Source organism: Rhipicephalus sanguineus, chromosome 10 (genome assembly GCF_013339695.2).
Source record: "Rhipicephalus sanguineus isolate Rsan-2018 chromosome 10, BIME_Rsan_1.4, whole genome shotgun sequence".
Taxonomy (NCBI): domain Eukaryota; kingdom Metazoa; phylum Arthropoda; class Arachnida; order Ixodida; family Ixodidae; genus Rhipicephalus; species Rhipicephalus sanguineus.
In genome coordinates this window covers 149,428,672-149,456,435 of record NC_051185.1, presented here as the reverse complement: position 1 = coordinate 149,456,435, position 27,764 = coordinate 149,428,672, and the positions used below count along the sequence as shown (strand labels likewise).

Genomic DNA, 27,764 nt, shown 5'->3' with positions numbered 1-27,764 from the left:
GCTCTCGTTCATGCCGTCAGAAAGTGTTTTGAATTTATGAATTAGGAATGACTCTTTCACTTCACGTTCATGGTGGGATTTAAAACTCGATTCCAGTATTGTAGCCATAATGTTACTGAAAGAATGACCTGCCTCAGTGACAGTGACAGTGACCTGCCTCGATATATATATATATATATATATATATATATATATATATATATATATATATATATATATCGAAAAATGTTTCTGTGGATCCAGTGCTTTGTAAACGTTCAAAAATGACGGATGAACGCCGTGTGAAAATGTTTATTTCTTCCAATGTTTCGGCCGTGTCCGGCCTTCGTCGAGGTATTCCCTGACATTATCACCTGAACACATCAGAGGTCCTGATGCAAACATGGCCATGCACCTGCGTTTGGTGGGCACATTGAAGAGGAGGGTTTGCCCATTAAACAAATAACCTTTTCTCAATTACTTTGTCCCAAATGGAGGGCATGCAGCCCTTATTTGAGTATCTTCTACAGTATATAATGCAGTAGACCTCGCAATTCTTTGTCTGTTAGCAGTTTGCACAAACATTCAGAGGTGCAAATGATGATTACCTTCCAAGAACAAAACATGTCTTGACACCTATGCTGAACAATGTCATGAAATTTGGAGGTCAAACCAAGCACCCTGGAGCAGCCATGCCCTTTGAAACAAGGCAAGCAAGCTGTCTTTGACAAAAAAACATGTAGGCACAGACAAACCGTGATTTTTGACAGGTAATCTCGCTGCTTGTGGCAGGCGGTGAAGTCGGCACCCAGACTTTTTACGAGCTCCATGCCATAGCTGGTTCCCGCCGTGCCAGCAACGCGGCAGCCCACTAGATGTTTGGCGATCTGAACGGAGGCCGTGCCCACCGACCCGCTTGCACCATGGACAAGGAGCCGGTGAGAGGCCTGTGCCTTGGCCCTGCACGTGTCACAATTGAGACGAAGAACTCTTTGGAAAGAGACAAGAAATCACGCAAGTTCCACACGTCATGGAAGTCGGTCTAAGCGAAGCTGCGGTTAGCTGGTAAGGCAAGAATAGCGCATCTTGGCAGAAAATTAGCAACCGTTTGCTGGTCACCTGCCAAGGCCCTAGAGAAATGTGACAATAGTGCAACCACGTGTAACAATCGAATGGTCGGGACACTGCAAAGTGTATGATGTGAATTGTCCGTAATGATTCAAAGAAATCCAAAGAGCCAAAGAAATGTCCTAGCTGTAAAAGTGTGAGTGGTTTGGCGGCAGGAGTTAAGAGAGATGCGACAAAACAGGTGCTCACTGATAAGTGACATGCATTAGAAAATTGTTCACGAGAGCACTGACTCATGCATGCACAGTCAAACACATTTTTCTTCACTCCTGTCGTCAGCCCGCTCATGCTTTTACAAATATATGTTGCACCAAGTGGCCCAACAGACAACTATCTCAAAAGGTGCTTGCTTTATCAAATAACGATGCATTTCAAGGCAAATATTTGTTGCAGTGAGGATATTTAAGTAGCATTTGATTTCACTGCCACAGGAAACAAAATCAGCCTGTGGCATATCTGTAGGTGTAGTAGCACATTTAAGCCAAATCATATGGGCGCTATCCCATGTTGGGCTATTGGAAAGACGGCTGCAGCATCCTGCAACAACAACCACATTGAACGAGTCCAGAAATGTTTGTTAATAAACCATCACTTTTAGAGTTGAATCTTTCGCAACTTGGTGCTTTGACAATACATTTTGACAGCCCAACATCACTTTTTACACTGACATTACTTTTTGACAGCGCAATGAAACAGCACATCAGAAAGGAAGCTGAACATTGCACCTGTGTTTGTCTTCCATTCTGTGGTCCCTTTTCACTGCGCTATTTACAATGAAATGAACATTACTTTTAGGTGTGTGCAAATGTAGTAGTATGTATAATTTCTGAGATTGTTTCGAATACGAATCAAATAATGCTAGAAGCAAGTGAAACAAGATATTGAATACTTTTCTGACATTGAACAATCGTTCTCACAATGTTCACATCGAAGAATTCATAATATAAGCACACTACAAACATAAAAGCAGCTTCTTCACATGCACAGAGAGTGCGAATGGTTGCAATATATAGCCAGTAAAACTTTGCTTCAGGATGGATGCAACCTGCTGCATTGCACAAGCTCTCAGGTTTTACGCCCATGCTATGCCCTCAGCAATAAAATTCATTGTACTGTAACACCGATTTTCTGTTTATTTGGGTACAGTTGATGTTTTGAAATATTCCAAAAATATTTATAATTACATAGAGCAGCTATCCTATTCAAAACTGTATCCAATAGGACACTATTTGATCCAATAATCAAGATTATTATTACTTGCATGCCCTTAATCACTCAAAAAGGTGGTCGTAGGTGTGTTGCTAGATGTGACCATTTCATTCAGGACTTTGGTTCCTTACCAGTGTTACAGGGACACTAATGTGAAGCAATGATAAAGTGTACTCTGAGAACTCTAATGCCATTCCTTTCACCATGATAAGTTTATTAATAGAAGAGAAAATCAAGGTCAAAGTTTCATAGAAGGGTCTGGCGCTGGGCCTGCTGGTACATAGGTTGGAAAATTGACAAACCCAGCCTTGAAGGACGCGTACACAAGAGGAGAAAATTTGATGAACACACACATGTTCGTCAAATTTTCTTCTCTTGTGTACGCATCCTTCAAGGCTGGGCTCGTCAATTTCTGAAAGTTTTGTTTTTAAACTTCACATCGAAATTCCCACGTGTGATGTCACGGATTTTAAAGCGTATTTGTAATATTTTGGTGACATTGCCTCAACAATGAGGCGATGTCACCTCAACTTATGTTACTTCTGATAATGTTATAGTGATATTTGTATATGTATGTATATATCTCTGCAACGCGTTCCTTTTTCTGGTTATGTTTCTGTTCCCCCCCCCCTACATAATGCCTCTATGGCGATGTAGGTAATCTGTAAATAAATAAATAAATAAAATTTCCTGAAACTTGGTATGTCAAGCAAGTCTATGGCCCCCTTAGAGGACAACATGTACTTAATTTTTACCGATTAGGAACTACTACGTAGGAAGTCACGGCGTTTGGTGTGGTTATTTGAAGGCGGCGGCGCCATCCGCATTTTCTTTTTGCATGTTTTCTCGCTTACCAAGCATATTCTCACGGCAAGTGTGGCGATTTTGGAATTGTCAATGTGCAATTGTGGTTTTGAAATAGGAATTTACTAATATGAGAAAAATCATTTTTCTCTTTAGTGTCCCTTTAAGATGTATGTGTAATGTGAACGTGAACTATTCGGCAACTTTCCAATATGAAGAATCAGCATGAAGGGGAGAGGCCAGTATGAGGTGCTTAGTAGTAATTCACTCGATTCAAAATCTTGCCCAACCACACCTTCTGCATCTTCAGAATTGTCACACACATCTGCCGCAGAAGTATAGGTTATAAGTAGGGGTGTGCGAATATTCGAAAGTTTCGAATATTCGTCGAATATAACATTCGAAATATTCGTATTCGATTCGAAAATCGTGTATTCGAAAAGTTTCGAACATTCGATAACTTCGAATATTCGAAAAATTCGAATATGCAATTCGATTATCATGCATAAAATAACTCGTCTTCCACATTTCTGCTGCGTTCGTATAGCTAAAAACGTTGCCGAGAGGAGCGATACACATAGTAAGTACACGGAGGCACGATATCTGCCTGCGACGAGCGCCCCAATTCGTCTGATTTATTGCTGGTGCATCTCCGACGTGCAGCGCTGTTGGCGATCATGTAACCGTACATTTTCAATATTATGCGGCCGTAACGTGCCGCACTACGACTCGTGCACTATGCGGGACCACTTCTGAAGAAAGACAGTGACCCATGTGACTGGTGGCGGACTGTAGGCACCTTCAGATACCCAGTCTGGCAAAGCTTTGCCCCATGTACCTCCCTATACGAGCCACTTCTGTTCCGAGCGAGCGTGCCTTTTCAGTGGCAGGGAGGGGGGGGGGGATGTCTCTGTTAGAAGCAGAGTGTCGGAACGGAACGAAAACCGAAAACGAAAAACGAAAAAAACGATATTTCTGACCGGAACGAAAACGTAACCGAAACGTTATTTATTATTTCGTTCCCGAGTGAAACCGAAATTTTTTCAATAGTTTTTTCGGTTCACGAGAAAATTTCGCAATCCGGAACAACTGAGCTCATGCAATGTGAGCATATCTCAGGGTATAGTATTAGCGCGTACCTCAGACAGGAAATCCAAAGCAAAGATATGTTGAAATTGTGCGAAAAACGAGAACAGTGGCAACCAGATATGTTCATATTAACGCAAGTGGACTTTTGCGCGCCTGTCAAGCAGGCCAAAGTGGAGAGGAGAGAGCATTGTCGGCGCTGAAGTTTGTTACAGCGAAAGCTGTTATGAGATTACAACAGCCGATTTTGACTCCATAGTTGTCCGCAGCCGCCGGTGTACGTGACCGCTATCGCGTTGTACAAGAAAAATTAAATGAGAAACAAATTTCTAGGATCCGCGCCCTCTGCGTGGCAGTCGGGTCTTCCACCACAGTGTCACTCTACACAGGCGTCATGTCGCGCAAGGAATCGCGTTAACATATGTAATATAGCGTGGCAGAAGAGTAAAATAACAACCAGTCATCACACAATGCTAATAGCGCAAAGACTGTGTGGTTTAACGCTTCCCACCAGTGTTGCGGAGTTAGCATTCCGGAATTGGAATGACTCCGGAATCTTCAACATATTCGCGACCCCGTAATGGAATGGGGACAACGCTCGGAAGAATGGAATGGGAATGGATTACGTCTTTTTTCCGAAAATAGAGGACGTTTTCGTCTACGTGGTGTTTTTCAAGCTTCAAACGTTACTAAGTCAGAGCCTCGCAAGTTAACACTAAAGCAGTATTTTTAAAATGGCTTAGCTTATTACAAGCACGGTACATTTATAAGCAACGCGCCTACTACAAACGGAGGCGTAAGTTAGTGTACAAACAAATGCATTGTCCCAGCAGATACCGAAGGGAGAAACAAATTACCCCTGCGCGTTGGTTCCCATTGATACCCTCACACGAAAGTGGCGAATACTCTATGCACAGCCTGATCTTTATCTCACGAGCAGTTTAGTACCTGACACACGTAAATAACCTTTGCGACAAGGAAGACATTGCATGCCTGCGCACAGGCGAACACAGAAAGTTCTCCTCACCTCCTCCATGCTTGCGAGGCGCGCTTGACAAGCGTGAGTGCTGACGGGCAGTGCGGCCCAGTGCTCCGTATTCGATGCAAAGGCGCTTTTGTCAGCATAAAAATACGCTATGTCGTCATTTTAGCATTAACAGATTTAAGCTTAAACAATATTGAAACACCACCATTCGTTCAAACTTCTTGACCACGCAAATACTACCGGTAGCGGGAGAACTGCCCCTATGGGAATTAGTAGGGTGGTTGTACTACACGAGATATGTCACCAAGCTACTATTCCTCGACCTTGGCAACGTGTTTTGCGTACTTTTCCAGTTCCTAATGCATTCGATGACATCAGCTTTATGGGGCGTTCATTCTCAACTCGATAAAACTATCAAAATGCCTTTCCTACGTTGAGGAATTACAGGAATGGAATCGGACTGCCAGGCCATTCCCTTAGTGCCAATGGGCTAAGTTTTTTTTTCATTCCGAGGAATTGAAAGGAATGGAATTGCGGCAAGTTCTAATTCCCCGGAATGTAATTGGTATCGAATGGAGGCGCCCATTCCGCAACACTCCTTCCCACCCACTGCAAAGTGCTCAGTCATAATTCTTCATTATCAGCCACAGCACAAAGTGCAGATAATGCCTTACAGATCTGTAGCGGGTACCGCGATTCTCCGAAGAATGAAGAAAAATGGCATAGTGGGAACTTCGCTACTTCAGAAAACTTGCGACGATTTATAACGTAGTGGGTACGTTGCATGTTTAATTGTATTAGTTGCCCCAAGAGATAACAACAGGCTCTACAAAGTCCGCTCTTCTAGCTTTTGCTGTGACTTGCTGCGTGTTTCACGCAGGCCTGGCGATCTTTGTTATCAGAACAGCGATCTCGCACATCAGAGAGTACACTCAATGACGTGCTACTTCTGCGATCGTGCTCACTCCCTTGACAAAAAGAATTAAGCCAACTAAAAAAATTCGTATTTGTCTTGTGAGAAAATAAATACTATGACTTTGAAATTAATACTGGTTTGTGCTAGTTGGTAGAAATTCGTGGTACAGTTACTTCCGCTCCTGTGAAGAACGTGTTTTACCCTTGTCCCACTTTCTTAAGAGGAGGGCAAGTAACTACATCACAAATCCAATGTTTTTTTAATGATTGCTTTACCTTTTTCATACTTTCTTTTTATACAAAGAAAAAAAAACGTTACGAACCGTTACGGAACGTTTTTTTTTTTTCGTTCCGGAACAGAAACGAAACGGAACTTTTTGCGGTGAAACGAAACTAAAACCGAAACGAAAAACATTTCGTTCCGACACCCTGGTTAGAAGGGAGCGCCTGCTGCCTGATCATGTGGAGCAACTTATATTTCTTCATGATAACATCTAGTCATTACTTTCATTGTGCCGTGATATTTGCTTGTGTTGTGATGCGCATCGTGCTAGCCTGGACATTGTGTTCTGGAGATAGCAGTGTATGTTATGTTGCCAGTCAGACTGTTAATCCCTAGCAAAAATTCCCAATAAAAAACCAATAGCCTATTGGGTTATTGACACCTATTGGTCTATTGGTTCTATAGGTCTATTGGAACTGTATTTGGCTATTGGTCTATTGGTTCTATATAAGCCTACTGGATCTATATTGGTGTATTGGTTCTCTATTAGCCAATTGGAATTATATTGGCCTATTGGTTCTGTATTTGCCTGCTGGCATTGTATTAGTTTTGTATTTGCCCACTTCTCAGCCCCATTAGAATTAGTCTTGCGCAAGTGTTTTATGGGTGTCTTGTCGTCATGCAGAAGGCCCACACTGTGGCAGCGCCCCTGCAATGATAATCACAGTGGATGAATGAGACATATGTTCAAATATATTCTCATAATCAAAACTACAAGTGCTTCTTCTGGCCCTTGATGATGTTGGCGATCTTGCGGGCCTCATCCGCACTCGAGGAAGTGCCTGAAAGATTCTGTAAATAAACAGAGCCATGAAATCAGAAACAGTAACACATGTTTAATTAAAGTTTACCTTCAAAGCAATGTAAGTAGACGGCACAGTGAGAAATTATCTAGACCTTAATTCACTGCACATGTTCACAATGTTGCAGGAGCTGAACTATAGCAAAAAACTGAGTGAAATATTACACACCCAACTGAGGCTTATTGCGTGGAAAGAAAACAGTATATCGGCAAAATTTTGCGGCAAAAAAGGAAGGAAAAGAAAGGGGCAAAATTTTTTAAAAAATTAAGCAGCACCTTATCCCGTTTACACGCTTGCGTCCTGTGTTTTTTGAGCTGTACCCAAGAATGAACTGCAAACTCGTCCTTAAATTACAGCAAACTCAATAATCACTTACTATCTGTGACGTGCTCTTTTTCACGATGGTGGTGCGACTATCATACTAGAGCATGCCACTAAATCTCAACTTAAAGATGGCATGAAATAAATTAAGCTAGGGTAGATTCACGATGAGGCAACGGTAATATGTAAGACAGTAGTAAAGGCAGCCTAGATTCCATATCGTTGCAAGCCCAACACAGCAGTCAGGCTGCAATGAGTTGGATATAACACACGTGCTGCATGCTACGTGCTTATGCAATTAAGCCAACAACATTAATAAAGCCACTCCTGCGATAGCCCTAATTGGGCTGCAGTATGTAAGAATAAAAAAATATGAAATAAAAAATCGCACCAGTGCAGTACATATGCTATGCACATTTTGTATAATGAATTATCATGTGGCCTTCTGTGGTTCTTGTGACATTATGTCGAACAAGTATGATAAGCCGATTGGCGCGCACTACAACACACAAACAGCATCGACTAGAGCGTTTTACTATGAGGCGATAAACGCGTTTTCGGCTTAACACGCACGTTGTAAACACTTACAAAGGGCTTGCGAGACTCCAACTACACTCACGAGCAGGGCGCCTGTCCTTTACCTCTAATCTATGCTACGTTTTTTTGTGCATACTGACAAACACAAAAACAAACTGCAATAATATATGCGCTCAATCATTCAACTTCTGAGAGCGTGTGGACTTGCAATCGAGGCGTTGCTGGTCTCGCTGTCATCAAATACCGGAGACAAAGGACGAGGGACTTGTTTTCCCGACCTTTCAGCTTCGTCCCAAGTTTGAATAAAAAAAAAAGGCGATATCAAATAAATACTAAATAGGAGTAACTACCATGCCCACTCAACTCACCAAACAATCGGAGCACATGGGCCTTGTTGCTCGTCTTGCCATTATTCTTGGTGCCACTTTGTAGAGTCGAAATCGGTCGAAATCCAAGACATTTATGGCTCAGAACGTCTCCATCTGGTGCACGCTGAACACAGTCTTCACGTTATCGTCGCGGAAGCACACTAAAGCAAACATCGTGTAAGCAGGCTTACGTGAAGCATCGAGATCACACAAAGCGCGCGTTATGGCGACAGACACAACGTTTTGGCTTAGCTTGGCCGCAGGCTGGGCTTGTCTTCGTATCGGCCGAGCGCGGATGGCGCGCCAAACGCACGGTCGGTCGCGTTTGCAGATCCACAATTCTTTCTCCTGTATCTTTACAGCACTACTTATATTGCTTAGCATAAATAGTTATAAACTTTACATATTATCCAAAGCTTATCTTAAAGCTTAGCACATGGCTTAGCCTGCTTAACCAAGGAACGTGTAAAAAAAAATGTTCACACATGCAGCGTCGCCACGCCGCGCACCGTCTCACTTTTTTTTTTTTGTTCGTCACCTGGCTGGTTCTATGCCGGTTGTGATCTCATGGCGGTTTCTTTATTATTATTCTGTGGTGTCTGTGTTGCCGATTCGTTCGCAAGTTCTTCTTTAGCGTGTTTTACTATAGTGCCCGTTTACCGCACGGCATGTACGGAGACACCGTACCGCCGTGGTCGACACGCAGCCTTTTTATATAACTCTTTTACTCGCGTGAGTTGCACACGGTGTCTCACGGTGTACGATTAAGCTCAATCGGGATCAGACTTATCAAAAGTGAATTGATCCCGTCTGCAGCTTGCGTATAATATAGCCAATCATGATCAAGAAATTTGATCGGGATAGGGTCCGACGCGCTCAATCAGTCATAAGATGTTATAAACACCTACCAATAGGCGGTAGCTGTTTGAACAATAAAACTCCTGTTGGCCTTATACATCTTCTGTTAGTACATTAAGAAACCAATAGGAGTACTTATTTGACCAATACAACTCCTATTGGCCCAATAAGTCACCGATAGGCAGCACCGATTTGACCAATACAACTCCTATTGGTCCAATAAGACACCAAAAGGCAGCCCCTATTTGACCAATACAACTTCTATTGGTCTAATAAGACACCAATAGGTGGTGGCTGTTGGTGTCTATTGGTACCCATAGAAGTCTTATACAACCAATACAGCTCCAATAGATGTCCTATAGAACCAATAGTGATTTCCTATTGGACCAATAGGAAATCCTATTGGCATTTTTGCTAGGGATGTCTTTTTTTTTCAAAAAGCTACATGTTAAATAAAATATTGTTACTGTGGAGGCATTTTTCCTCTGATATTCGATATTCGATTCGATATTCGAAGGTGGATATTCGTATTCGATTCGTATTCGAAAAATTTGATATTCGCACACCCCTAGTTATAAGTTCTCTACTCTTTCTTGAGCTTTGCCAGGTCTTGAATGAGCTCTGTCAAAATGTTTAACGATGCAACAAACATCGCATAATCTCACAGGTCACACAGAGGAACTGGGCATTCCAGGTCATGAGTCACCACATGATGTAATGTCTAAAACATCGCTGATGTAGTGTGAAGAAAAATATCCACATTGTGTGCACCGAAATTTGCAACATATTCCACACTGAAATCAAATCTAATAAACATGATTTATTCCGGAAGAATCGGCTAAAACGGAAAAGCTGCAATCCAGAACTGCAACAGCAAAATGCAAACAATGCTCTATGCTCGAAGCAACTGCACTGTTACATTAATGTTTAATTCCACAAAGAGTGGCAAGATATATTTGCGATACTCTCATCGCTGTGATCGTCAGGTTCCACAAGTGTACTTTTGCGGTGCTTGAGCTCTTAATTGGTGGCGAAATAGGCCCATAGAAATCAAACTGTTTGCACCCGGCAAATACTGCAGCAGACAAGTAACATCAACTGTACTGACACGTACGTCAGATGAATAGCCATCAGCCAGATTTAATGTGATTTGACTTGACGACTACTGTATGCTATTGCCCCTGCTATTGCACAAGTGTTATTCTTTTTTATTTTTTTCACTTCGCTTTAGGCAAACTTTTCTGCAATACAGTTCATTTTTTTTTTTTAATTTGTCATTTCTGCCACTGTTTTTGCTAAAAGCGACACTTCAGTGCCCCCTTCTTTTTTTTTCTTTATCTCATACAGCAGATAGCAGTCCCCTTTTGAGTGGATTCCTAATGCACAGAGTGAGATAAGAGGCGTAAAAATAAGGAGTTCCCTCATATCTTTTGTGCTTGCTTGCACTTCGTGCGACTTGGTTCCATTCACCCATGTGTTATCTTGACAAAGAGTATTACCCTATCTAATGTGCCAGGCTCGTTGCAGTAAAGGACTTTGCTACAATGGGAATGTTGTCTCATAGATGAACGGCATGTGTCTATGCTTAAAAGCACTGTGAAAGCGTACTTGAGCTACCCCTTCAAGCTGTTACCTTTTATATCCACGTATGTTTATCCTAGTCTACAGAACATGGGCGCTTTAATTGTTTCAGCTGATAATGTTGGATATACTTGTACACGAGACTGAAAAACAGTGCTTCAAAGGCTTACAAAACACACGACATGACTATGAGCGAAAAAGTGTCCTGTTGTGTGCCTTGTGGAACTATGCATCGCTTTTTCCCAATCATGCCATTTTAACTAGCTTGTATATTGTACAAGCTTTTAAACAGTGCATATGAAAAGTTCTAGAGTTTGTAAAAAAGAGGATAAAGTAAAGAAAAAGAACAACACTTAATTGGCACATAAGTAGACCTAAAAGCAAACAAACATCAACGTGAATGTAAAAACTCTGCAACCTCAACTGGCAGGTGACCATTCCTCCAAAGTGTCCCAAACTACAAACAGCATTTTACTACCCTATTTTCTCGCTTATAAGCCGCACATTCATAAAAACTATGCCCCCGAATGCAAACCGCCAAAATAAAATATTTGAAAAACAATCCCCGCATATTTTCATGAAGCTGCCTTTCTTGAATTACCGTGAAGCAGTACCATGGAGCCAACTTGCACACCAAAATTCATTTACAACACTCCGCAGATTTATACCCCCCAAACCCCCCCCCCCCCCCTCCAAGAAAAGAAAAAAAAATCAAAATTTCGGATAAACCCCTGCAATCCACACCCCGAAATCAGCTCCAAATTTTCCGTATATTCTGTGCCGGTTATGTGCGAGAAGATACGGTAATCCAGGAACTAGTGTGCGTATAAAATAACACATCACACAGGTAATCTTACTTGAGCACGATCGACCGGTAAGCGGTGAAGTAGGGGATGCCGAGGGCGGCCCCCTTTTCGAAGGACATGCGCTCGGGCAGCCTCCACACGTCGGTGTCGTTGATCAGGCAGTACTGGGCGTACGTGCCGTGCGTGTTCTTCATGTCGCTGTTCGAGAAGAACACACGCTCGCCCCGCTGCACAGTGCATTCGGGAAACATGCTCAAACTCTCCAGCAGTGACACTGCCATATCAGTGATTCCACGTACCGTATTTTCTCGCATATAACTTGCACCAAAAAACTAAAAAATATGCTTAAAAAGTTGGATGTTGCTTATGTGCATGTTTTCTTTTCTTTTTGTAGAGTTAAAGTTAGGGGTGCGGGTTATATGCGAGAAAATACGGTAATTTTTTAAAGGCGAAAGCCTTAGATGCCACACCAAGCACAAAAATTGACTGTCGACGTCAACACAAGTGATGCAAAAGGTCATCATGGTGTGACGACATCACCATATGATGTCACTATGACGTCACATAACGTGACGTCACACAATTACGTCATCACGTGACATTGTTGCTTGGTCAAAGATGGCCCAATCACGGAGGCAGTGCAAAAGCAGGCGAGGTGCAGAAACCCTTTGCATGCGGTTGAGGCAGGACAGACACATCCACTGAAGAAAAAAGAAGAAGCAGATGGCTTTTGCCTTCGAGTCGTCTTAGGCAAACGCATAAGGGACTTTTTTTTAGACGTACAAATAAATTTTCACTACATGCATACTCACACACTACGCACACGCACCTTCCCTAGCAATACATGTCTATCATTTTTAAAAATCTGTGCGTCTCCGAAATGACTTATTGATGACTCGATAACTTCAACATTACTATCGTAGCACTTTGGATAAATGTTGAAGAAAGTTGAAACTTTACATGATGAACAAAGACATGATAAATTGTTGTATAGTATAGTGAAATAATTCCAAAAAATCTCATGAAGACCATGTTGATGTGACTGTGAGCAAAAAACAACCATGATGATGAAAAACACAGACACGGCACTGAGCCATTTTTTTGTGCTGGTCGCACTAGAATGCCATACAAGTTCACCCGGTACCAGCAAACCATACTTCTCATAAATAACAGCATATAACAAATATCTACTTTTCGGAGATGAAGCAGAAATATTTTTCGTATGTATGATGTGAGTTATTTGTTATCATTAATTTTAGCTGTGCCAGTTGCATGAACGGGCTCCCCACTAATTTTCTGCCATAAGGGTTCTGCATTATCATGTGTATCATGTTCCCCCAGATGTGTTTACATGTATTAATAACCCTTTATTGTGATCTTAACTATTCTTACTGTCATGGTTTGCTATGAGAGACAAGACAGCACCTTAACTGGGCGTAGCAACTACTTATAGAGCAATTTTTTTTTCAAGAAAAACAAGCGACGACCACAGCACAAAAATAGCAGCAAGAATGGTGTTGTCGGTTGTCAAAATGTAGTCTAGGGGGTCAAGTGCGTTGGTTATTTATACACAGCTTTCCTGAGCTTACCAACATTAGCTGCAAGTCTCTGATAAGCTAAACAATTCAAAGATGTCAGTTACTTTCTCACAGATTCAATGCATGAATTTTCAAGCTAAGCCTCTGATAAGGCAATCGAGTCATTTGAGGTCACATCATTTTCCACTTAATTTGAAATTCACTAATGAAAACTGCATAGACATATCACAGGTGATAAAGGAATGACAATGTCAAAAAGTGCATAAGAGATAAAGGTAAAGATAGATCAAGATAGAAAAGATAAGGCAGCCATTATTAGATGCAAAGCAACAGTTCCTTTCCAGCAACTCTTTTTGTTTGTGTTAATATAACCTAGGATAACTCATATTGTATAGTTATTGCAACCTATAGTACAATAAAAAAACTGTGCTGCCTTTTTTGTATTTCTATATATATTTCTGCTCTAACGTGTTACTGTACTCTGTCTCTTGATAACTATTATTGCATAACTACGACCATTTTATGGCTTCTTTGTATTTATATTCTTGTTTTACTGTTTCTCTTTCTACTCCATTCTCTGATGTGTATTGACCCTGGGGCTATAATTAATTAATGAACTTGCTAAAATGCAAAAATATGCCATCACCTATAAAAGTTGTGCCCACTTGCCCATGACACACGCTCTTTCAACAAATAGAGGCAAAAGCAGTCGTACCTTCATGTCAGTACATGATGCACAACGTGAAAAGCATGCCATTTATGCTATCTGTTCAATGTGCTTCCCTGCTGACCTTACTTACTAAGCAAGCAGTTGCACTGACTGTCCCTGCCAAGTGCCATATGACATTGAAAGAACATAATGGCCGACGTTTTGTAAAGACAATAGCGATTATTAGATTGATCTACCGAGGCGACAACCGAATGCAGGTTTGCTGATGACTTTTGACCGTGTGGTATTCCTTAATTCTCAATTAAAAAAAGACTTAACGTCAAGGTGTTTTCCGATTCTGTTTTCATGAAAGTATGATTGTTATAGACGGGAAGCAAAAAAGAAAAAACAAGGACTGCAAGAAATAGAGAAAGCAGCAACTTCTTTCACGGCAAAATCTAAACCCAGAAAAATTTAGTGGGCCATAAAAGTTAAAATAATCCTGGAGCCATCCATAAAAAAAAAAGAACTTCCTGACAGTCAAGGGACATAGTATCTTGATTCAATATAAATGTTCAACTGTGTCTCTGCGTTTAATGTTCACATAAAGTATATGTCGCACACCAGCACTGTGCATAAATGCGCAAGAACAAAAATTTTGTTCTTATTGCACAGCCAGCTTTCACAATCAGTTAGTGCAGCCATGTACGGTAAAGGGCAACGCAGTTCAAAGCTTTCGAGCGAGGCTGACCGCACAACTGCTTCCAGGGAGCGTACCTTAACATTGCTGACTCCCTCGCCAACCTCTTCTACCACACCTGCACCATCCTTTCCCGGTGTATAAGGCAGCGGAAAGGAGTGACCAAAATTGCCTTCACGGATGTACGTGTCGACAGGGTTGACGCCGGCCGCCTTCACACGAATCAAGACCTGCACAGAAGCAATTTGCAGTGTAGACTAAAGTTACAAAGCATACAACAATCTGCGACATGATGTTTAGTGTGGTTTGCAAGCCTGCACACTTCACACAACACTGTATACTGCTTTCATTGAAAGCGAGCTGCACGTGCATTGTGGAGGGATAACCAGAGCTCAGACTTGGCTCAGTACCAAAAAGCAAATGACATGTACAGCAGTGGACACAGAAACGGAGCCTTATACTATTATACTACTATTAGATTTATATTACTATACTATTATGTCATTAGATGGCATGAGAAGTGACACATGTGACCATGTACCACTGCTCCCATCCTGACAACAAGAGGCCATGTAGAAAAAAAAAGTAAAATTATGTACTTCCAAAATATTTAGTTTTATGACTGTTACAGTAGAAGCACTACATGTACAGGTTTCTAGATGTTTTTGTTAATCTGTGTGACTGAAATGTCCACAAGTGTTTTGAAGCAAACTGTATTACAGTAGGCAAGCGAAGTACAAATGTATCAATTCAAACAAACAGCAGTGTGATTCATTTGCACTTCTAAAGAGTAGTAATGATGGAAGGCACTTACTCCTGAGGTAAAGTCAGGAGCGTGTGGCACAAACAAACAGCAAGAACTATCCAAAAGCAACACTGGTGGTCTTGGCCACACTGGTGGTCCCAGCAAACTCACTCATGAGCCAACTCGCCCAGACTCAGATCGAGCCAGGAGTCTGAGTGAGTCCGGGTGAGTTCGCCTGAGGAAGATTTTGGCGAGTCCGAGTCTGAGTGAGCCCTAAGCGCAAAATATATTTCTGGGGTAAGTCTGAGTGAGTTCCACATTTCTTGCCAAGCTATGGTCCTATCTACTCAACTTCATCATTACTTCCAGCCTTATGTCAGCTCACGTTTATACTCACGTCTACTCACACATACTTCCATGCACTAACATCCATACGCTAGCTCAACATTTATTGATCAGAGGCATGAGTTACAAAGGGAGGGGAAAGGCACCTTGACCTCCGCACGCAAACTCTCTTTCACGGCAAGTTCTTTATAAAAATATCTTGTGTGAGTCGTTTCTTTCAATAAAAATGTCCTTACTGGATTGCAACCATATCCAGAGCCCTCCACTACGGCATCCCTCATAATCATATCGTGGTTTTGAGATGTTAAACCCAAATAATTATTAATTGGATTGCAACCACTGATAATTCGTACTTAAAAGCATGAGATCAAAAGGTGCCAAGTATAGCACCAATTATGCAAGATAATGGTGTTAACAAGCATAGACACAACGGTCGAAAAAGATAATTATACGCTAACGGACTGATGAGTCAACTCATTCAGACGAAGCCGTGAGTCTGAGTCTGAGTGAGTAATATTTTGGTGAGTTTGAGTCCGAGCAAGTTCAATCGAGAAAAATTTTAGTGAGTCTGAGTCCGAGTGAGTCCACTTGAGGAAAATTTTGGCGGGCCTGAGTCCAAGTGAGCCCAAAGGGCAAAATATATTTCACGAACGAGTCTGAGTGAGCTACACATTTCTTGCCGACCTATGGTGCTGGGACATGTCCATAACTCGTGCCACCAGTTAAAAAAAAATGTGGCCTGGCAGTTCTGTCCTCAGTTCTAGAGAAACTGGCCTTCATAGGTTCAGTCGTCAATGGTGCAACCATGAAGCTCCCCAGTATTAAAGAGGCCCTGAACCGGTATTCACAATTTTTTTCACAAAACTAGTGTGCCTGTAGTGCCAAATCCTCGGGTCATCAAGTGACCAGTTGCAATGGCCTGCATAAAGTGTACTTTATTGTACGGTCTTAAACATGTTGATTGCTGCAGATCACAGCACACCGCCAAGTTAAATTTACAGCTGTCCCTGTTTTAAGAGACTGCATTGTTTTGGCACATCACTTGTGGGATCGATGTGACTGGCTTCTCAGCATTCATACACACATGGTTCTGTGAGAGAAAACGCAAGCGGCCTAAAGTCACTGGAGCGACTTCAGAGTGGCCACCTTTGCAGCAGCACGCAAAGCTCAAGCAGAAAAACACGGATAGTGGACTCCTAAGTTACAGCATGTTGGCAGAGGATCGCAGAAAGTAGACTTTAGCTCCAACCGCTTGGTGAAGAGTTGAGGGGAAAAATCACGGCTTGGGAGACGGGTAATCTTGTTGCATCCGTAGCTCCCTTGATATAAAAGGTGCTTTGCTGATATTGTGGTGTAAATCAAGTGCTTGCGTTGTAGCCTACCCGCTCACATACCCGATTGCAAGAAAATGTTTCAGCGATCCTTTAAGAAAAAGCCACTGTGCTTGAACCCATGTAGTGCTGATAGTGCCTGGAGTACAAGATAGCATTCTGGCGTGACAACTCGTCATATTGGTCAGGCTATAAGGTGCCTTGGCATACATGTCGAAGCAATAGCAAGTATAGGGCACCTTGGTCATGACCACTGTTGCAGATGCCAGTGCAGCCTGCTTTTTGAAAGCACTAGCTTTAAGTGTGCAGGTTAAGTCAGACTGTCATAGATTAATTATGAGGTGCTTTGCTGAAAAAAGAAAAACTATGAATTGATGCATTTACAGCACATATAAAACCGATATTAGAGTACACATGCCCTGTATAAAAATCATAGAAAACCACTTTGATTTCTCCAATAGAACATACTCAAAGGAGAGCAGCCAGATATGTCCAGGGCAAGTACGGAATAACAGAAGCCGTGGTGAAGCATGAATTGAATTGGGAATCGCGGTATTTGCAACAAGCTTAGATAACTAAGGTTAAAGCTGTTTTTAGTAGTATTCAGCAATAAACTTAGAATTAATAAGGAAGTTTATGTCAAGACCAATTTATATTTCCAAGTGCAGTGATCATAGCTTAAAAAGATGTGAATGTCAGCCCAGGGTGGGCGAGTTTACGATTTTTTTGTTCCACACTGCAAGTGGAACAAAATGCCTGAAGGGGATCACACAGGCTTCATGTGGAGTTTTCTTCAACTACCCAGCTGGACTAATTAACTCAGCCTGCCGCAAGTAAGTCAAAATGAATTGCTGTTTCTGTCTGTGCTGTCATTCTTGAACAAACTAAAAAGAATCAAAGGAAAGACAACAGTATGAGCACTGCTTCCACTGACACTGCACAGAAAGAAATTTACTCTCAGAGGATGAGTGGCACATATGCACGGTGAATGTGCTGTACATTTTATGGCCATCGTTTTGCGCTGTCTGTTGTGTATAGTAAATTTCATCTGCAGTCTCCAGGATTGTGGCACGGGTGTGCGTCTCCTGCTCCCTTTATTTCGCGCAGGCATAAAATGTTAACCGGGAATACGGTAGCAACAAAATAAGGAAACGCATCGGCCCTCCTATCTAGGCTGTGCAATAACTGCCGCAGCTGGCACCTAAATTCCTCTTGACGTATGAACTATTTACATTTAACTGCGTGCTTGCAAGTCCACATGTGTTTTACTGCTCAGCCGTTGGCACACTTATTTTTTATATACTATGTATATATGGTGGTACAGTTTACAGCACATCTTTCATATCAACCTGCTGAAGCAGCGCAATCAGAGATGCGTAGCCAGAATTTTTTTTTAGGGAAATGGGGGGGGGGGTCTGACCATACTTTTGTGTATGTCTGTGCATGTGTTTGCATGCGTGCGTGTACATATATAGATGCAAAATTTGGGGGTGGGGGGAGGGTTGAATCCTACTAACACTACCTGGCTACATCAGCACAGTGCAAGGTTCAATTTCAATTTGGCAGAGCGATGAATTGGGCCAGTTGGTTCATGATCTCTCGTTGCACTCCGGCTTAAGAGATGAGGACGAGACAGGGACTACAGGACAGGTGGTGCGCACCACCTGTCCTGTAGTTCTTTTCTCATCCTCGTCTTGCAATGCGAAGCGCAACAAGAGATCATGAATCAATTTCAAGCAAAAGTAAACATTCGACGTGTGACATAAGGCTTCAAATGCACTGCTATTTAATCTATTTTTAGACACTGAACATTACTCTGTACTTGCAGAAATCTGCAAAAGCAAGACAGTTGTACCCATGTACAAATTTAATAGTGCCACCATGCAACTTTTTTTTCCAGAAAGCCTAGAAATAACCCAGACCCCACCCACCACAGTCACCCGTATATGTGATGACTGCAGATTGTGTGTGTCGCATCGGAAGCGTTATTCGAAAGTCGCAGGTTCGGTCCCTGCAGGCAGCAAGTTATCTTTTCGTGCACTTTACTTTCTTCACATTTGTATCATAATTACTACAAATAACATCCCCTATATATACGTTCCTTGGCTTTCTTGTCTGTTAGCTTTAATTAATGTTGCGTCTAGCAAAGAAAAACGAGCCCTTAAAATTCCCCTTCTTTCGTTTATATGTATACATATAGATATTACAATTAATATTTCGTTTTTGCTTAAATATTCCAAAAGTGGCTGATAAACAGTCCTCTGCGAAAACATAATTTACCTGGTACCAACCATCGATATATCAGCCGCAAAAACCCGTCCAACACCTCCTCGCGCCGTGCATACGCGATCGCACAAGCGTAATGAATGCATGCATGGTCCGTGGAATTGCTCTTTCCGATATAACAGCAACGTAATGCAATTATAATTGCCAATCACGAGTCGTTGTTGTGCATAAGCGCTGTGCCTGTCCCGAAAAGGCATGCATCCGCCTTAGCGATTGCCAATATAATCCTCGTCAGTCGATCTGGCTCGAGAGGCCGGCGAGGCCGACGCGCGCGTTACGTTAACAATATAACGAGGTCATATTTCTCCAGAACAACAACCTGCACGCCAAGAATTATCGCTCAAGTTTGCAGCCCAGTATGCATCGATCCGTTCCAAACTGCAGACCTTGGCACACGCGTTAAGTGCGCATTGAGTAATAATAATAATAATTTTTATTTGCACAACAATGTGAGCCCTCCGGTGGCGTGCGAGGCTAGACAGAAAGGAAAGACCCTTACGCGCGTGCGTCTGCTAGCCCCCCACTACGCGCGCGCAAGATGTTTACTATATACATATGCGCGCAATTACACACCGAAAAGTAGACGCACGGCGTTATCGCAGAGCTAACTGGCACGACGTCCGCATCAAATAGCGCAGGTTTGGCCCAGAATTTGCGTCAATTGCACTAGTTGTAGTTTTGTGCAATTTAGTGTCTGCTACGCGTGGAGTCCACTAGCAGACGACACAGGTGGCCATTATTACCTTGCGTGGTTCCACTTCGGGGATGGGCACGTTCTCCGAAAGTTGAAGAACTTGGGGACCGCCCAGCTTGCTCACTCTGATCGCTCGCATCATCATGTCTATCAGGCGATCGTCGAAAAGAGAGCGCTCAGTAGACGGGCGTCCTCGTTATATTGGCGCCGTAAAAAGCGAAAATACGATAACAACAGAGCCAACGCAGCTCGAGACGATAGCGATACGACGCTCGCGAAACGATCATTTTTTCTTGTTCTTTGCTCACGACCATTTAGTGGGCTACCGCAACATACGCACGTTGTTCACCATTAACAAAATATATTCTCGTTTATACGTAAATTTACGTCGTATTTTTTGTGTAAAAAGTGTCCAGGCTAGTTGACAGTTTTTTTTTTCTAAGTGTCAGTTACAAATCTCAAAGGCTACGTCTTTGCGTACAACAAATTACAAATTACGTCAGGGCAGCCACCTTGTCTTGGTCGTCATCTGTGACATTACATCTAGCCAACAAAAACCACAAGCCGTTTCAAGTCGAAACAAGCCCGACTCTTGTATTTATTAATTTTCGTTGCCGGTACATTTGAACTATTTGAACCGTGGGAGAAACAGCGGTGTTTTCGCGCGTTTCTTTCACTGCGCCAAACTCAAAGCAGATCGCCCTGCGATTTCGACCAGTAAAGGTAAACGCGGAGACGTGAAATCGAAAGATTAGTTCGAGGGCGTTTAAAAAGCGTTTCGAAAAATGTTCGCTTCGTTGCGCGGGAACGTTTGACGTTGAGTTCGTTTGAAAGTGTGTGTTCGATCTTCTGTTTTGCAGCTTTCGTAGTCATGGAGCCAGCGCTTAAACGAGAGCTGAAGGGCCTCAAGGGACGTATCACCGGCATTCACTTCAGTCCGGATGACAAACAAATGGGTAAGAAGCTTCATGGTTCCTCACTTCTTCAAACGCCCGTTCTAAGACCTCCCTCGTTGTACTGCGTTGCTCACATATATTGCCTATCGCGAACGTGAATTTCTTCAACTTTAACGTCTCAGAGATGCGTTTTGTACACGCGCAAGCGACGTCTTATTAGAAAGTGTTGCGTCAAGCCAGCGCACCGTCGTTTTAGAGTCGTCAGATAGCGTGCGTGCTAGTTTGTGTAGGCACTTTCGCATTCCGCTCGTAGTTCAGGCACTCATGGTGTGTTCCAACGTATCTCCCTAACCTTGGCCTTGAGCATCGGTCACTGTCAGGGGCGGATACAGGAATTTTCCGAGCAGTGGGTCAGCTTATGGGAAGCCTGACGCCTACATGTGAGCCTACATGTCAGCACCCATACTGAGCTTATAAAAAATTAAGGGGGACAGGGCATCCCCCCCCCCCTTGTATCCGCCCGTGGGGCTAGCCACAAATAAGATTGTTCTTAACTATTATGTAAGCCCTCTTTGTCTTTGATTAAACTTTATTTTGATTTCATTTCATTAGGGTGCAAGTGATGAGACACAGCTAGATCTACTACATATGGCGTTATAACCCTTAATTACGTAACCAGAGTCGCGAACATGTGCCCTGAAGCACAGTTACGTGGCTCTGGCCAGGTGGTGGACCTCAATTCTCCATGAGAATCAAGTCTCCAGTGGGTACGTGATCTAGCGTACCTGTTGGCGAGTGCGTTCTCCAGGTTGGGACCTGCTAGCCGGTAGGAGGACGGTGTGTATCCTCGGCCGCACACTTGACCGAAGTGCATTGTCTCGGGCCAGGTCTGCTTGTCAGCTTGGCTTTGCTCCAGCCCCATTCAAATGACCAACCAGAGGCCGAGTATTTGGCTTAGTGACTTGATGAATAGGCGTTGGTGTCCCGTTGACATTTCTGTCCTGGTTTGGACAGTGCCATGCCATGACATGACATGACAGTGCCTGCGAGTGCCACTGACTAGCACTGCCAGGATTTCACAAACATAAATACCCAGTAAAGTGGATGGAAAAGCGACCGCCACTGTAACTCAATTGTTGGAGCGTCGGACGCACTATTTGATCTTCATATTCCGCCTACCACCAAAAGCACTAGCGGTGTGCCAGCATCATTACGAAATGTTTATATGCAGATAATTGCAAAGCTTTACAAAGGGTGTGGTCTGCAAATTAACTGTTGTGCAAGCATTGGTTCATGTTTACTGCTGGACATCATAATTAATATTATTCCCCTGCTGTATTCCCTCGCTCATTCCTCAGCGTAATTACACCTCTTGAAAAGTAGGTGCATATTCAGGGACAACAACTGTACTCGACAATTTCGACAGCCAAAGCAAGGATAGGCGAATGGAGAAAAAAAAAGTTGGTGCATGTGGTGAAGTAAGCTTTACAGGAAGAGACCACGGCACTATGACAGCTCACAAGAGGTGCAGGTGGTGTTCTACTGCTGGAATGAGATCCCCACAACTTTCCTCAGCACAACTTGAGAAGTGATACGGTGTGCCACTTGCTTCGGCCGTTTCATCTCGGATAACCGTTGATGCAATCTCGAGGTGGTGCCTTCATTAGACAGTGGGACAGTGTTTTCCCACTTTTTGAACACACCCTCATGAGTCAGTGGGACATATACGTCCCACTTTATTTCAGTAAACTACTGACTTGATTTCGATGAAATTGCTTTTATACTATTTCTTTGTAGCTTATATGAATATACCACAGCCGGTTCTTATATGATTGTGTCAAAAATATAGGCAAATCCGCAAAGGGTTAACTTGATGTAGACCAATATTGGCATGGGAGGGTAAGAGGATTTGACGAACATGACTGTCAAGTCACTACGTGAATAACTAGAAAATCATGTCGCGTACGTCGTCAAACCCTTTCCTCCAGACATGTGTGGCACATACCCGTTTACCACGGGCCGTGACGTACAGGTATGCGCCATAGGTGATCGACAGTTTTATCTACCCAGGAACGGTGAGAACAGACATTGGTAATTTAAATGCGAGAGCGTTAAAGGCCAACTCCGGCGATTTTTTGGCCATGTCAAAGTAATGGTGCTTTTATGTTCCTCAGACGCTCCTGTTATGGGCCCGATAGCAGAAATACTCGGCAAATTGGAGAATAATTTTAAATAAGCAAGAAAGCGCAACACCGAAACCGAAACCCAACCGAGTGTGCTGTCTACGTATGACGTAGACGTTGTTACGAACGAACCGGAAGTCGTGCAAGGCATGCCGGTCACGCCGGCGCGGAGTATGAAAACTGTGACAGCCGGGATGACCAGCGAAGCGCCGGCCAAACCAACGCTGTCTGTCGCCTTGTGACAGCAGACGCTCGCTGTAGCGGCCGAAGCGCCGAAGTTAGCGGTGCCGTCGGCTGCGTCACTTCCGCCGCCTTCCCGATACTGACGTCACAGACGCAATGTTGCCAATAATTGTGGGAAGCCAGGAGGGCGTTTGCAGACAATTTTAAAATTCATTTGCAAACAATCTGCGCATGTCTCAAGCCTGTAATTTGGCATAAATGACGGAAACGTGCAAAGGAACGTACCCAGCGAATTTCATTGAGATCCATCGACCTCAAAAAATTGCCGGAGTTGGCCTTTAAGAAAAACCGACATCGGCAGCGTTGACCCGACAAATGGAAAGAATAAAAATTAGGATCCCAGCAGGAATCGAACCCAACCATTCTTCTAGGCAGCCAGGTATTCTACCACAGAGACACGCCAGGTCTATAAAATGGTTTGGAAAAGCAGCCTATGCAAATGCCGTTCAAGATTTCACAGCACAGTCGGGGATTTACACAATAGCCACGGTTCCAAAGCGTAATAGTTAACCAAAGTAGGCCCCATTATATTTTCTTGTGTATTATTAATTTAATTTTATTTGATAAGAATTGATTTAACCCCCTTTTTTATTGTCAGAAAAATAATTCTGATAAAAGATCTAAAATTTTTGTTAAACAAAATGACAAATTATTCTCTTTTTTATATTTTAAACATTTTTTCTAAGCTAGCCGATTCTTGGCCAATCTACCTGGGTGGGTGCTAGCCAAAATTTTAGGGTCTACATCTGCATCTACCAAAAGCACTAGTGTTGTGTCTTCTTCATTACAGAATGCCTATGTGCAGATAACTGCACAGGTTTACAGAGGGTGTGGTGTGCAAACTAACTGTTGTGCAGTCAGCAGTATGGACATCACAGTTGATATTTTGGCACAGCTCAGTGAGTGGCATTTGCTGCCGTATCTAAGATTACAGGCTGCATTATCATCCACATCAGCCACACTATAGAGAGATATGGAATGCTAAAATACTCAAGCGTTGTGAGTTGGGCTGGAACTCAAGGATAAAGGATGTTGCTTTTTTTTCTCATCTTTATATTATTATGTAGATTTCAGAGAAGAGAGGTAGAATTCAGAAATGCAGTTATAAAAAAGTAAATTGCTGGTGTTACAGTGTTTGCTGATAACACAGATATCTTTCTTATGGAATGTATTGATAGGCAACGCTGATTCTAGTTTTTTTAGTGATTACTAGAGACCGGATTTTAGGCAAATGCCTATTTCGTTCCTTGCGCTCCTGTTCCACCACTTTGATATATGAGCATGAACTGGAGGTTAAGACGGGCTTTTATTGTGTTTTTTATAGTGCCTATAAATGCCTATTTTTCGCGTTTGTGCCTAAATGCTCACGAATGCCTATAAATGCCTATTTTCAAAGCTGGCGCCTATATGAACGCTTTTTAGCCTCAAGTTTTGCTCCCAGGAGCAGTTTGAGACCGTTATTCATGTTACCGCGTAACATTGACTGTTCGGAACTATGGCGTTCAACCTTGTCCTCTAGTTGAACCAACTCCCGGAAAGAACCGCTAGCGGCCGTGAAGTGGGACACGCCGGCAAGCATTCGCCACTGCAACGACATGGAGCGAGCGGTTGGCGAATGCGAGACCGTAGACAGCCGTCAGCGGAAAAAAAAGTGAAGAGGAAAAAAAGAAAAAAAAATTTGACATGCACAGGGCTTTTGTTTTAGTAATTTACATTGTAAGGTGTTCACTGCAGTAGCGTAGCAAGACATCTTTTTCTGAGGGGGGGGGGGTTCATCCATACTTTATGTATGTTCGTCGTGTGTGTGTTTGTACGGGTGCGTGCATACATACAGATGCAAAACTGAAAAGTTGCGAGGAGATAGAGGTCAACCTCCCGAACCTTTCCCGCCACCCCCACCCCTGGCTACGCCAGTGGCTCACTGCCAGGGGAGAAATTGGCTACATGCGATTCGACCCAGCCAATATGAGGAATCCGTTCCTTCTAGTCTTTTAGCCATCTGGCTATCTGCTCCTACTCTGCCCTTCTCAATCATGCCGTGAAGACACCCAGGAGTGTGTTGATTCGACAGTGCACACTTGACTCACCGTGCAAAACACGGAAGGGAACGGGTTCTGCGAGTCATGCGGGACAAAGCACAATTGCACGGCTACATTCAACTGTTGGCGCCTTTGTGCCATCTTAAGCGATAACATTTGTGTTTTCGTGTCGTATATAGAGGTCGTGCACGTCTTCGTTTGAAATTATTTGCATTTATATGAAAATTTATTGTGCCTATATTTATGGTTTTGGAAGCCTAAAACGTTGTTTTGCCTGCCTATTTCTGGCACCTAAAACAAACTTTTTTAATGCCTAAAAATCCGGCCTCTAGTGATTACACTCTTGCACCAATTGTGCCAAAGTGCATCATATTAGATTTACTGCACCATCCTGATAAAATAGACGTAAATTGCACCAAACTGCACCAGAGTTTCAAGTCTGATGGTGTCTATTACCGGCAATAGTATCACAGGTGCTTCATGTACAGCTTTGAGGCCACCAGAGTCACAGCCACTGACCAAGGATTATTCTAAAGACGAAACAGGGCTCCCACGCAACCTTTATAGATACTAGACTGTCTCCAGCCATGCAACAGATGCAACATTTATAGATACGTTGCTTGCGCATGCGTGCCGATTAATCCATGACGCCATGCACGGTGCTGACTCAGCTTCTCTTGTGTAGTGCTTAATGTCAGGGGGACCTCAGGGGTTCTCAGGCACCCCACCAGTATTGATGAGGCATGTGAGACCTCCCTTGCTAGAACGTAGAGTTGTGTATTTGCTAAATGTACGAGCTGCTATGTGTACCATGAACCGATCTTAAAAGTTCTGTCCATGCAAAAAAAAGTGTGCACTGTTAGCTCAGCATTACTTGGTGAGGAGGGCTTTCAGCCCCATGTGTCTTGCGCTACTGAGATTGGCGCCGAGATTACCTGCGAGGGCACCATCGGAAAACATTCAAGGCTCCTGCACGTGCTTCCTCGCACTTAAATCATCCCTGCGCAAGTCTCTGTCACACCAGACCATCGAGACTGTTCAGAAAAGCTACCTTTGTCCTTGATGTCATGACTACTCTAAAATAGTGGTTTCACCAATAATACCACATACGTAGAACCGCCAACACTTTGTTTTACTTTGAGCTCTTTTACGTCAGATACCTCCAAGCACCATGGCAGAGATTGGGGATCGCTTGTTTCAGGTCTGCGTCATTAATTGAGCAAAAGAAGAAAACACCTTTAAAAATTAACTTGCCTGCTTGTATGGAATCTTGCGTAAAGCAATCTAACAGCTGTCTTTCTCTCTCTCCCTCCTTATTTCCCTCTCCATCTCTGCTCTAATAACTAGAGACCCCACCTTTGATAGAGCCAAGACTTTAAGCACTGCTGTTGTGCAAGTCGGCTCGCCACTCTACATAGAGGCTCGTCACTTCTAAGCCAATCAGTGGCGATCAAGTGTGGTGGCGATTCGTCGGCTGGCGTCGTCTGTTTCAGAAACGCTGTTAGTAGCTCATTCCAAGTGCCACACGGCATCTAATTGAGGCTATATTCAATACTAAATCAAAAGAATCAATACAATCAACTGAGCAGAAGAAGCTGGCCTTGAGTCATCTTCGGTGAATGCAGAAGAAGGGACCTTGTGACTTTTTAGCATCGAGGCACTGTTGTATGTCGTGGCGTTTCTCGGCCACTTCTGCTGATTTAAAGTGCAACATTTTATTAAGATGATTTCTGGCAGGAGCCCTGCACATTGACGACTACATAATTGCGTTTAGAATGTTATTTCATAATATACAATTTTATTGATCCAGTATTCTGTTTCTTTGATTGACTTGAAGAAAGCTGGAGAGATTATTTCACGACATCCAAATCCATGACGCCCTCATTTTTGCATGATCGAGTGAAGTAACGACCACTCTGAAGAGCGTTTTCTCCGTCAGATTTGCAATGAATCAAGATGTTTGTCTAGCTCTTCATAAGAGCCCCAGAATGTAAATGTAACTTGCTCCTCCACTGTACTCCGGACTGTGAAATTAGCTGCTCCAGGGTGCTCCTAGATGCAAAATTACCTGCTCCAATATGAAATTTTCTGCTGCACCCAAGGGCGCCAAAATTAAAATTTTGCTGCTCCAGAATTTGCTCCAAATCGGAAGTCCTCGGTAGCATCACTGCATAGCTAGATCTCTGAATATGTAACTTGATAACTTGATATGGATTGCTTGCACGTGACGTCATGGATGCAGCTTCTTAACTTACCGGTGCTCCAACATGGCGGCTTTGATGACGTAAAGGCAGCATTGTCGCATTGCGGTTAACCTGCTTCAATGTGATAACGACACGGTCAGAATGTTATTGGTGTCTGTGCTTAATAACAAAAAATCATGGTTGATCCCTCCATCATAGGAATCGGAATAACACGAAAGTAAAGCGTGCCCTTACAGAAGTAGTTGAAT

The 27,764-nt window shown here is 43.0% G+C and overlaps 2 protein-coding genes across 2 annotated transcripts in view; one reads left to right on the top strand and one right to left on the bottom strand.

Annotated features, from left to right (window-relative positions):
- Window positions 1-20,191, bottom strand: part of LOC119372572 (quinone oxidoreductase) — a 30,655-nt gene extending 10,464 nt beyond the window's left edge. Inside the window, exons 1-4 of the mRNA XM_037643051.1 lie at window positions 20,001-20,191; window positions 14,628-14,780; window positions 11,715-11,890; window positions 735-939 (exon numbers count right to left, since the gene is read on the bottom strand). Of these exons, the coding sequence (XP_037498979.1) occupies window positions 735-939; window positions 11,715-11,890; window positions 14,628-14,780; window positions 20,001-20,096 (630 nt within the window). The 5' untranslated portion in view covers window positions 20,097-20,191. The remainder of the gene's footprint in view (window positions 1-734; window positions 940-11,714; window positions 11,891-14,627; window positions 14,781-20,000) is intronic.
- Window positions 20,192-20,635: 444 nt separating this feature from the next.
- LOC119372571 (POC1 centriolar protein homolog A) overlaps window positions 20,636-27,764 on the top strand; it is an 83,083-nt gene continuing 75,954 nt past the window's right edge. Inside the window, exons 1-2 of the mRNA XM_037643050.2 lie at window positions 20,636-20,674; window positions 20,812-20,907. Of these exons, the coding sequence (XP_037498978.1) occupies window positions 20,823-20,907 (85 nt within the window). The 5' untranslated portion in view covers window positions 20,636-20,674; window positions 20,812-20,822. The remainder of the gene's footprint in view (window positions 20,675-20,811; window positions 20,908-27,764) is intronic.